General features: G+C 45.6%; 1 protein-coding gene across 13 annotated transcripts in view; it reads left to right on the forward strand.

The window, feature by feature from the left end:
* Positions 1-12,702, forward strand: part of MTSS1 (MTSS I-BAR domain containing 1) — a 142,848-nt gene that overhangs the window by 89,400 nt on the left and 40,746 nt on the right. For all 13 annotated transcript variants that reach the window (XM_077351531.1, XM_077351528.1, XM_077351529.1 and 10 more), the window contains exons 4-5: positions 11,099-11,183; positions 12,476-12,567. In XM_077351531.1, coding sequence (XP_077207646.1) covers positions 11,099-11,183; positions 12,476-12,567 — 177 coding nt within the window. The remainder of the gene's footprint in view (positions 1-11,098; positions 11,184-12,475; positions 12,568-12,702) is intronic.

Here is a 12,702-nt window from a genome sequence, read left to right on the forward strand (position 1 = left end):
TCTTTTCTCCCCCAGTTTTATCCTCCCAACAACCCTGTGAGGTAAATTATGATGACTGGCCAAAGGTCAACCACTGAGTTTCATGGCTGAATGAGGGATTGGGTCCTAGAATCATAGAATTGGAAGGGGCCATCTAGTCAACCCCCTGCTCAACGCAGGATCAGCCCAAAGCATCCTAAAGCATCCAAGAAAAGTCTTAACCGTCATGCCATGGTTGTTTTCATCTAAATGAATTCTCTTCAGAGAAGGGGGAAATGGGTATTGCTACAAAGTGAGGCTAACAAACTGGCAAGTTTTCTGTGAGAATTAGCTCTCTAGAGGTGATTCTGAAATGTTGAGATGCTTGCATATACTTTTCAGGTCTGAAATCTGCACATTGTGTTGTGATTACCAGGAAAATGAGAACATGGGACACGTGTACCTTGAAACAGGTTGTAACCCAGAATAACGAGCTGCTGTATAGAAAGTTGCAATTTGACTGGAGCCATTCTGATGACTTGGAATAGTCTGAAAATTAGACAACTGTACATTTTTTAATGCTGATAACATGCAAGTGGAAATAAATACCTTCCTATTTCCTTTTAGCAGCTGCTCATGTACAGTTGATTGACAAGATTGCAATGGGGAAGACTGGCTGAGATTGGCCGATTGGAGGAAAGGATAAGATGGATATTTGAGCGGCAATAGAAGTATATTCTTGGATGCTCACGTTCAGGGCCTATAATTTACAAACATGGTCTCCAGTGGGTTCCAGAATTCCTTGTCACACTGGTTTACAAATAATTGAGAGAGACCTCCCGGTCAGTTCAAATGAAATGGCCTCTTTTCCATCAATACATTTGGATTTATTCTGTCCTGTAAAATCTTCAAGCACAAATCCTCAACCATATATTTTTTAAAGACAGTCCAACCCTTTGACAAATACCTTCCTTTTTTTTTTGCTTCCAAGGAATTAATACCATAGAACTACATTTTACAAATGCCCAGTGTCACATAAATTGAAATCCTCTCACTGTCTGACAACTGGCTACTGACAAATTTGTTTTAGTGACCTTTAATTAGCCTGTTGTATTTACAGAAGGAGTGACTAAGGATGGGGATTGGGTCTCCCCTATATCCTTTTGATCCTTGGTTCTAGGGAAGGTGGATAAGTCCACATTAGTCACTGTCAGTAAAGAGTCATGGATGGGAATGATTATAGATTGCGATGACGATTTCTTTGAATGGACACCCTGGGAGGTTTGTTCCATGTCACCCATACTGCTGTTGAAATTTCAGTCTTGCAAAATGAGGCCATCTGAGGGCAGGTGGGAAACAGCCAGAAATGCTTTTTGCTCCTGGTGACGTGGACTCTGGCCCCGTGGAAGCTGGTGTGGTGTGGGCTAGTGTCTGGGGAGACCTACTGCTAACTCCAGGTTGAGGAATTTCTGGGGATTTGGGAGAGGAACTGGAGGAGGGGTGAGGTTTAGGGCATGGAGGAACCTCATTGGAGCATAGTGCCATAGAATCAGTCCTCCAAAGTAGCCATGTTCTCCAAGATTACTGATCTCAGTAGTCTGAGGATTGATTGACATTTGGGGAGATCTCTTGGCCCCACGTGGAAGTTGACAATCCTAGCTGAAGTATGCTATTCACTGTGAGCCATTTTCCTTCTCGGCAACTTAGGGAATTCTACACCCCACTTCAATTTCCATTGAATGGAAAGCTAAAGAAATCTGATGCTATCCCCCTATTGGATGAGTCCAATTCAACGAAGAACTCCTTTCCCAAAAAAAACATTTTTGCTTTGGTCATTTGCACTGGCTTATTTATTTTGGAAGCTATTTTGGGAGATGATTTCGGCGAAAAGCTCAAGTAAAATTATATGAATTCAAGCCACAGTGCATCCTTCAGGGTGCACTTGTTGCCTATTTCCTGTATTACTCAGAAGCAAGTAAACTTGGGTTTGGCCCTGTGTTATTTTTCAACAGGAAGCTGTAGCCAATTACAGGGTTCCGGCAAGTTTGTGCATTTTAAAAAATTCCATTTGCACTTGACTTTGGTAGGCAGATCCTTAAAATGTCTGGTGCCACAGTCTTGTGAGATGAGGGATTGTGACCAACCATTCATTCTTATATGGATCTAGTTGTGTTACTGTAGTTCAATAGGTTGGTCATCTCATCAAGTGTATACAGGTGTATCTGTTTTTAGGTATGGATCAGCATTTGTGACGAAAAGCAGCACACCAGGCCCTTTTGCTTGGCCAACAGGGCTGGTTCTTCATGTAAGGCAGGGGTGGCCAAACTGTGGCTCTCCAGATGTCCATGGAGCTCATGGGAATTGTAGTCCATGGACATCTGAAGAGCCACATTTCAGCCACCCCTGATCTAAGGGAATGAGGCAAGGTCTTGAGGTTCTGGCAACAACACTGGAGACTTAGTTTGCCTTCTCTCTCTGTTTTGTTTGCTGTCATGGCTACGTCATTCACAGGTGGTCTTTAGCCAACCAAACCAAAATGGCGGCCTACCCTCATTCAAATCTTAGTCCTTCCCAAGTCTTGGCTTTATGTAGCCTTCTACCCCAACCCCCTGGACCCCATAGCAGGATCCACAAAGTGTACCATATTATTCCCAAAGCCACCGTATGAAGTAAGTAAGGCTGAAAGTGAGGGAGCAACCAAATGGCACCTGGCAAGACTTTTTGTGGCTTGGCAGAGATTGGAACCAGAGACTCACACTTGGTACTTATGCTGGGGTTAACAGGGGCCGGTCCCACGCTCACAGCTTTCCAGGGTTATTAATTTTATTTCTTATATATTTGTTTTGCAGATAAAACTGAGAAGAGAAGCGCAATGTAATGTAGTTTGTCTCCCCACTGGGGAGAAAGGCGGTATATAATTGTGGCAAATAAATACCCTTGACAGCCTGTGTATGAGAAGGGGGATGCCCACATTGCAAATAAGTGAAAAACCGTTCTAAATATTAAGGGACAAACCTTTTATAAATTCGAACAAACCAGATTCGCCTCAAGATGCGAACTGGCCAGCTCTACTTCAACCTCTGTTTCCTTATTTTTTTTAAATAATACTTAATGTGGTTTGTTTCTTTTCATTGACTGGTGATCTGGCAAACGGTATGAAAGTAATTTGAAAGCAAAAGATAATTGTCACAGACAAAGGGGGGGGGGAAATAGGAAGAGGAAATAAACAGCAACTGTACTTTTGAGGGGTGGGACCTGTTAAATGCAGTGTCTGTATTTACCCCCCTCACAAACAGCAATGTCAGGTGTTCGGAGTATTTTTAGGGCGTCCAAGTAATATTGTAAGTGGGAGGGAGGGACAGCTGGTGTCCACCCTAATCCTTTTTCTGTCACGTCTGCATGTCTTCAGATGATATTTAACTTATGTTTGCCCGCTGCATTATCTGGCTCTTTATTCTTTCCATCTGCTGCATTAAATTTGTTTTCTTCCCTTGGTTTATTTTTTTTAGGTGCGTGGGTGAGAGGGAACAATGGATGACATGGGGCATTGTAATTAATGAAATTGCCCACTGAAATGGATGAAATTGGTTTTAGTGACATTTTTAGAATTTTATCTAGATTTCTGTGTTAAGAGTGGGGGCTTCTAATCTGACGATCTGGGTTTGATTTCCCGCTTCCCACATGCAGCCAGCTGGGTGACCTTGGGCCAGTCACAGGCCTATTAAAAGCTGTTCTGACCGAGCAGTAATATCAGGGCTCTCTCAGCCTCACCTCCCTCACAGGGTGTCTGTGGTGGGGAAAGGAAAGGGAAGGTGATTGTAAGCCACTTTGAGACTCCTTCTGGTAGAGAAAAGCGGCATACAAGAACCAACTCTTCTTCAAATAAGTAAGTCAGCAAGAAAATATACAAATAAATGTGGAAGAGAAACATGGGGTATGGCTTAAATTGTGGGCTTCTGTTGCTAACCCTCCGGGTTAGCTGTCTTTAACTACTCATGGAAAATCCAGGTTTACAGTTTTAAAATAAATGAGGAAGAATGCTGAGCTACTCCTGGTGATGCTAGAACTGGCCTACTGTGCAGGGCAGTTTGTAAGAACCACCACAAGATGACGAACACACAGCAGTTGGAGCGCTGGAGGCAGCGCCAAGTTTTAGTAAAGATTTAGATCATTACTATTTTGAAAGTTGTCGCCTTAGTTCAGATCGTCTTTGTGTTATATTTATTTATAGCTAAAAGGCTCCGGATATGTTTCCGGCATGAATTTCCAAGGATGAACAATTAGCCAACCTCTGGAGATTGCTTGCAAGTTTAAATCCATAAACTAAGGTTGCAGAAAGATGCTTCTGTCTCTTTGGAACCTGCATCAAAACCCGAGAATGCACCTCTCCCAAGAGCTGAGAAATTAATTTTAATACTAGCCTCTGCATTTGGTAATCCATCAAGCTGTGTTCTTTCGTCTAGCACCCTGTTGCAGTCATATAAATACTAGCAAAAATAAGGAAATTTACGGTACTTCTGGCTCGTGCTGTCTAGTTTGGCAAGTCAGAGGTTGTATGAGGCCAGCTTTAATTTCTGGGTTCTTGGCATCAGACAGTTTGAACCCAGGTAGTTGGGATTTTTCCAGCACAGCTGCAAAATGTTGTCTATAAGCCTTAAAAAACAAAAACAAAAACTCTTGGTTCTTGGAAGGAGGGCAACGCACAGCTGAAAGGACTGGAAGGTTGCCCTGGAGGCTGCAGTGAGTCTAGAGAGGAGGAAATGCATGAGTTTTTGGAGTCGTTTTTTTGAAAAAGAGACATCGTCCATACATGGCTGGATATTGTGCATTTGCACTGGAGAAATCATTTACAAGTCTTGAATGTGAGTAATTGCTGTAATTCAACAAAAATGCCATATCCAACAGTGTGTGAATGCAGCTGTTGAGCCACCGTTTCCCAATTCTGTAAGTGAAATGAAAGGGTTAATTGTATTCTCTCTCCCCCCGCCCCCACAGACCTTCTTCCCCCAATTCACCGCAGCATGTCAGCATTGCTATTTTTGGGGAAAAAACAACCCAAACCCACTCAGAAACCCCATCTCCGAAGACATAAACGCTAGACTGCTCAGGTTGGCAAGAACTTGTGCCCAATGCAGCTGGGTTCTGTAACCCATATAAGCAACACAGCCATGGCTGTCTGCCTACTCTGAACCATTATTCACCAGGTTTTCATGCAGAGCAATGTCAGGAGTCAATATCAGGTCGGGACTCAAACCAGAAACTTCCCGGTTAGAATGCAGAAGCCCCGGAGCTGCAGAACAGAAGAAAAAGGGGGCTGCTACCGTCACCCCACATCTCACCTCTTTGTGTTGTCCAAGGAGTTTAAACTGTCCAGGTTGGCCAAAGTCCGTCCAGGGCACTAGCTAGGTCATGCCATTTGGCTTTTGGGCGTCCCTAGACTCTTTAAACAAGAGCCTCTTGTGGCACAGAGTGGTAAGGCAGCAGACATGCAGTCTGAAGATCTGCCCATGAGGCTGTGAGTTCAATCCCAGCAGCCGGCTCAAGGTTGACTCAGCCTTCCATCCTTCCGAGGTCGGTAAAATGAGTACCCAGCTTGCTGGGGGGTAAACGGTAATGACTGGGGAAGGCACTGGCAAACCACCTCGTATTGAGTCTGCCATGAAAACGCCAGAGGGCGTCACCCCAAGGGTCAGACATGACTCGGTGCTTGCACAGGGGATACCTTTTAGTCTCTTTAAATGGATCTGAAGTGCAGTGCTGGTTTCCCACGTCCCCTTCCTTCCAGGCTTCCTTGTCTCCTCTGATTCCTGCTTCCCCGTTCCTGTGCCTGCCCTTCTGCCCTGTGAGTGTATCTGCCTCTGGACTCACTCTCCTGGGCCACACCCATGTCTCGATCGCTGTATGACAGGAGTGGCCAAACATGCTGGCAGGGGCCCATGGGAATTGTAGTCCACGGACATCCGGAGAGCCACCATTTGGCCACTCGGGCTGTATGGGTTCCATCCGCTCATTCCACCGCATCTCAGGCCCTGCCAGGCTTTCCACGGCCAGCCCAGGGCTGAGGGCCTCCCCCCCCCCCCCGCCCAGCTTTTCACTTGAATGCCGCATCCTTGTAATCCCTGCAATCGAATTCATGCCGAGATGTGTTTCCTCCTTGCCTCTCGCCTCTCATTAGGCCCTTAACGATATTAAGCTTCCAAATAATGAGCATTTGAGATGCGCGGCCACTTTTATTGCAGCAAACACAGGCGCCTACGGAAGAGGGAATTGAGTTTTCTGCCCCCCTTTCTCCCTCTTCTGCGGCAGAGGCCCGCTCATTTGGAACAACCTATTCAGGCTGTACGTGCCCCAACGCCACTTGCCCCCTTCTGTGGGCTTCCTTCCCCAGTGTCCATTAACACCCTGCTGTGCTCCAAGATGGCAGCCGCCGCCCCAAAGAGAGGCAGTGATTAGGGACGACGCAGCTCGCCACAGGGCTGCCCCTGTTTGATGGTTTTTGCCTCGCAAGAGTGGCGTTTGTCCCTTTAAAAAACACAAGTAGCTGCTGTGATTAGGCCGGAAACAGACTTTATTGCGGCATCAGTGTGCCATAACTGACAGGGTAGGGGCATGGGGGAAGATGGCAAACGTTTCACAATTGCCAGCCTCAAGGTGGGAGCTGGAGATTTCTTGGCGTGACAAGTGATTTCCAGTTGGAATCCTAGAGTCATAGAGTTGGAAGGGCCCTCCTGGGTCATCTAGCCCAACCCCCTGCACTATGCAGGACACTCACATCCCAATTGCTCATCCACTGTCGCCTGCCACCCCCTTGAGCCTTCACAGAATCAGTCTCTGTTGGCGGAGATATGTTCCCCTGGAGACAGCGGTAGCTTTGGACGGTGGACGAGGGACTCTGTGGCGTTATCGCCTGCTGAGTTTTCCTTCTCTCACCAAGGTCTCCCCTTCACACATAGAACCTCCAGAAATTTGCCAGCTCAAAGTTGGCAATCCTGTTTTACACAGGCACAGCCTGGCTGTGTGGCGTTTATATGCACAGTTTAGGCTCCTGGACATGGAGGACAAGGGAATAGGTATGCGGCTGCACAGGTAGGGCTCACCTGTGTGGTCTGCCCAGCTCCTGTTTTCCTGTAACACAACTGAGGCCTACTCGAAACAGGCTCTTACATGCTCCCATTCTGGATCCCATTCAAGATGATATTGTGGCAGAGGCAGCTGTACAAAGCTCAGGCTTCCTTGTCTGGCTTTCACATGTGGGCTGTGTGTAGATAGGCCCTTGGATTGTAAAACAAGTTGATAATCTGGGACCGAGAGACAACTGAGTGACAACCACGCATGGCTGATTTCCTTAGCCTGTTGGGAAATGCAGACATACAACTCGCTGCGTTCCCGTCAGCTGTTCTTGGAGCTTCCTTGAATTCAGCAAGCATTTTGGGTATCGGAGGAAGGATTTACTTTTTGAATTGACAGCATGTACCCTATTGAAGGTCTGACATGGGTTGTTTCTTTTCTCCCTCTTCCTCCCTCCTTCTCTCTTTTTAAAGCTTCAGTATTTGTAGAACTGCTTTATGAGCGTTTCTGAAAGACGGCTAGTTTTTCCAAGGTATTTAAAGTGCCTCATATAATAAGAAAGCAAATAAATGGCCGTTGGAACAAATTTTGAGTCCAGCGGCACCGTGAAGACCAACAAAGTTTTATTGGTTTTTGTCGGTCTTGAAGGCGCCACTGGGCTTAAAATTTGTTCTGCTGTTTCCCGGTGACCCACTTGAATCTGTCTTGATAAATGCCTCTTGGCATGAGTTGGATTTCCAGAAGTCATCCACTGAAATGGAGGTTCAAGACAAAAGTCAGTTTAGCTTCACACAATGATCACTAAACGTTGCTGAGATGAGTCCTTAGCAGTGGTGGCTTTAAAATTAGATTAGGCAAATTCACATACCGTAGGCCTACCTGCCAGCTGTAATACGTAGGAATGAAAACTCCATAGTCAAAGGCAGTATACCTCTTGTTACCAAGCCTTGAGCCCCCCAGTAAGGGGTGGCTGTCCTGTTCACCCCACTGTCTTGACTTTCGCTGTTGAAATGGATGGATCTTCAGAAGCCGACATAGTCAGTTCTCAAGTCCTGCTCTTTTTAAACAGCACCATCTACTGGTGGCGTTAAGTGTCATGTGCAGTCTGATTTTTAGGCTTCCTGCTCTTTAGAGATGTCACAAGAGTTGTAAGGTACAAGGTGCCTTGTGAACGGACCTTGTAGCAGAGGAGAGTCTGGGACTTTCTTCTGTCCCCTCCACCCTGATAAGCTGTGTTATTACATGCAAGGAATTGCTCTGGGGGAAAAAAAATCTTGCTTGCTTTTCCTAGATGCGCAGTTTGGAATAGTCCTCCACCAGACTCGCCAGAAAAAGCAGTAATGTTGGGAAAAGTTGAAGACAGCAGGAAAAGAGGGAGACCCAACATGAGATGGGTCGATTCAATCAAGGAAGCTACAGGCCTTAGTTTGCAAGACCTGAGCAAGGCCATTTTGGCCGTCATTAATTCAGAGGGTTGCCATAAGTTGAAAACAACTCGACTGCACTAAACACACACATGCATCCTGACACAACTGGACATGAGGAACCTCAGCCATAACCACTTTGTAAATGACACTGATGTAGGAGTCTGTGGAGGCAGAACTTCCACTGCAATCTTTTGCATTCTCTTGTCCAGAATCCATTTAAAATAGTGTTATTGTGGTATGCATAACGCTGGTTGGCTTTCCCGCTGTCTCTTTAGCACCTGGCAACCGTTTAGGAGAGCCTCTTGTGGTGCAGAGTGGTAAGGCAGCAGACATGCAGTCTGAAAGCTCTGCCCATGAGGCTGGGAGTTCAATCCCAGCAGCCAGCTCAAGGTTGACTCAGCCTTCCATCCTTCGAGGTCGGTAAAATGAGTACCCAGCTTGCTGGGGGGTAAACAGTAATGACTGGGGAAGGCACTGGCAAACCACCCCGTATTGAGTCTGCCAAGAAAACGCTGGAGGGCGTCACCCCAAGGGTCAGACATGACTCCGTGCTTGCACAGGGGATACCTTTACCTTTTTTAACCGTTTAGGACAGGGGTAGTCAAACTGCGGCCCTCCAGATGTCCATGGACTACAATTCCCATGAGCCCCTGCCAGCATTCGCTGGCAGGGGCTTCTAGGAATTGTAGTCCATGGACATCTGGAGGGCCGCAGTTTGACTACCCCTGGTTTAGGAAAACAAGCAAAGTTTGCCATTCTTTTTTAGAAGACATACAGTGCTATCCTGAGTCATTATCTTCTTTTACATTTATTGATTTCATTGGACCTAGGATGGTATAACTCTGCTTACGATTACATTGTTAAATGAATATCACATCAGTTTTTGCTCTCAGGTGACCACTGAGTCTTGCATCAGGAACGATCGTGATCATGAATAATCAGAGTCAGGGATTTGGGGATGGGCCTTAGCAGATGGCCCTGAGTATCTACACATATTTTTGCTGAGCATTACCTGATGTTGAGGTTAGATAGTGTGTTTTCATTCCTTCCAAATATGTAGGAACCATGCCACCCATAAAACACTCAAGGTGTTGCACAATGTAAGGTAACACCAGAAAAAATGCAGGAAGGACACAACATAAAATTACGCAAGATAAAGATAGACAGGTGGTAATAAGATCTAAAAAAGTGTCCTAAAAGAAGTACCTCATCCTGGGCTTTACCAACCAACAGAGCGTAAAGTGGAATAAATCTGATAAAACAAGAGAAGCAATTACCTAAAAAGCCTGGGAGAATAAACATATGCTGTGTTTTTCCTTTCTCATTAGTAGAGCAAACTGCCATGTTGTCATTTGTGGGTGGCTGTTGGTGAGTAACAATTCCCAGCAGATGGGGAAACCATTATAAATTGACAGAGTTGATTGTTCTGTTTTTGGGTGCTGTACATATGTCAGAAATTACTAACATTGACAAGAGATGGACAGTTTTTAAAAAATCCTTAAATGCAGTTAAGTAACTTTTGTGTACTTGCAGAACTGCTCTTAATTCATGGCATTGGAAGTTCCTTACAAGTAAGGGGTAGATTATGATGTAGCATTGTGATAGTTTTAGGTTTATTGGAACATCTCTCTCCATATGGAATATTTCTGGGATATAAAGATTGGCTCAGTAGTCCTTGCTTATGGGCTTTGCACCTTTGTGCAAAGTGTAGTCCTCCTTTGTTGTGGTGCTGCAGTTCTGCAATGTGTTTCCTTGGGTACACCTGCCTGGGTACATCACTTCAGGTTTTAAGATTTTTTTCCTTTTGTACCTGGCCCTTGTATTGAGTCACTGGAGAAACTCATGTCTGGGGGAGCTTTTGCAATTCTGTTTTGTTCTGCAATTTTATTTAGGCTAGGTAGCTGTCTTGGTCCAGCTTGGCACCTTGAAGAAAAGCAGAGTTTTATTCAAGGTATAAGCTTTCATGTGTACCTGAAGAAGTACGCAAGCACGTGAAATATATCTTAAATAAAACTGTTGATCTTAAAGGGGCCACTAGATTCGAACTTTGTTCTTTTATTTTGGCTGTCTGTTGCTTGACCAATGTCCCAGGATCCTCTTGGGGCAGCCAACTGGCTATTCTCTCGTGAGCCCCCTCTCCCTGATTCTCAGGCCCTTGGGCCATTTAGACTCCTAGTGTGTTCTGCATGTTGTGGCTGTCTTTTCCTGCCTTGAGGTGTCATGTTGTAAACCGTGCATATGATGATAAGGGGATACATCTTATAAGACGACAGGCAATGGGAACAAATGGCGCAAGGTGGAGGGGAATGCCTGTCTCTGTACCTGCTCCAAACTTTTGTATGTTTCTAGCTTTAGCAACAAAGCATCCTCGGTAGCCATTTGTAGTTTCTTCCTCCATCACCATCATTTTCTCCACCTCCTTTGAGGAAGGCTAGAGTGAGAGAGTAGTTCAAGGTCACCCAGTGAGTTCCATGCATTGCACAGTGGCTTGAACCCACATTCCCCCCATTCTGGATCATCCCCTCATACTAAACTCTATTAATTAAAATATATATATATTGGTATTCCCTTCAGACTCCTCTCTTTTAGCTAGGAAAGCAGTTTTGTTGTGCAAGCTTTACAAATGCATCTTCTTTTTTCCTCAGGTGCTACCCGAGAAATCGGCTCCGCTCTGACCCGAATGTGCATGCGGCACCGGAGCATCGAGTCCAAACTCAGGCAGTTTTCGAGGTGAGTGATGAGAGTGTCACACTCTGGGCTTGGCGGGAGTTTGAACTGGGCCCCGTGTTAACGGCTGGACGGCCGTCAAAATGTAATTGCTACATGGCCCCTTCCATTCAGGAGTACATTAAGTAGTTTGCTGGGGCTGGCTTCCAGCTAACCTCTGACTTTCGGTCCCGGTTACACCCTTTCCTTTTCTCTCGCCTAACAACCGGGCTTTGTAGCAAGGGAAGATTTAGCTGCCCACCCCGAGAAGCCAGACTTGTTGGCTCTTTTTATTTTCTTAACACACTAGGAATTCCTATCCTTGGGGGTTACTGTCGCTCAGCAGTGAACAAGCCCTGCTAGAGAGCAGGGATTCCAGTGCTAAGAAGCTGAGCCGTTGTTACCAAAGCAAACATTTGACGGGGTCCACATCTGAATCTGCTAGCCCTGGAGTGCATTTGAGAGCTCGTTATCGATGTAGATCAGTGGTTCTCAACCTGGGGGTCGAACAACCCTTTCACAGGGGTCGCAGCAGGGGAAGCAGGTTGGCCGGGGGAGGGGTGTCATCCACACAACAGCCTTATGGGGTAGATCGAGATAGAGCGTTCGTCTGTCTGGAGCAGCCGAAAAGAGCGAGATCAGCATGGTGGGACAAGAGGCAGAAGTGAACTGAGAAACACCAGGGAAAAACCAGTTTATATGTAATCATATACAATGGATCATGCCATTGGTCAGTTTGGGTTTGATTTCTGTGAAAGAACACTTGCATAATTTTATGGTTGGAGGGTCACCACAACAGAAGGAATTGCATTAAAGGCTCGCGGCATTCGGAAGGTTGAGAACCACTCCCCTTCACTGGCAGTCTTCAAGCAGCAGCTGGACAGATACTTTTCCTGGATGCTTTAGGCTGATCCTGCATTGAGCAGGGGGGTTGGACTAGATGGCCTGGTTGGCCCCTTCCAACTCTAGAATTCTATTTTGTCCAGGGTAACTGATGCTGGTTGCCTGTAGAACAATTTTTAATAGTGGCAGAACTCCAGGAGCCACCTGGAGGTTGGCAGTCCTACATCCTCACCATGATTTGCAATATGGAGTCTGTTAGAATTTGTGTTTACTTTTGTCAGGGTTATTGAGATAATGTAAACGAAAAAGCCCATTGCATGAAGTAATGTTATTAACAATAAAACAATTTTGCATTATTATTTAAGTGCTTTGGGAGAGTTTTGCAGTAGCTCAGAGGCACAGGGCGGAGAGAGATTGATTTTACTTTTCCTCCCGGGCTTTGATTCCTCTTGGTGTTTTCCAAACAAAATTAGTGCTTTAATCGACTGCCTGATAAACCCGCTCCAGGACCAGATGGAAGAGTGGAAGAAAGCGGTTAATCAACTGGATAAAGACCACGCAAAAGGTACTTACACAAGATGGTGTGTGTGTGTGATTTATTACTACTGAATAAATTCATTTTTAAAATGGTTTCTTCCCTAGCTGGCTCGTTTTCTTTATGTGCTCTGTACCCAAGGACCTAACTAATCCAATCGCAAGT

This window comes from Paroedura picta, chromosome 9, assembly GCF_049243985.1.
Source record: "Paroedura picta isolate Pp20150507F chromosome 9, Ppicta_v3.0, whole genome shotgun sequence".
Taxonomy (NCBI): domain Eukaryota; kingdom Metazoa; phylum Chordata; class Lepidosauria; order Squamata; family Gekkonidae; genus Paroedura; species Paroedura picta.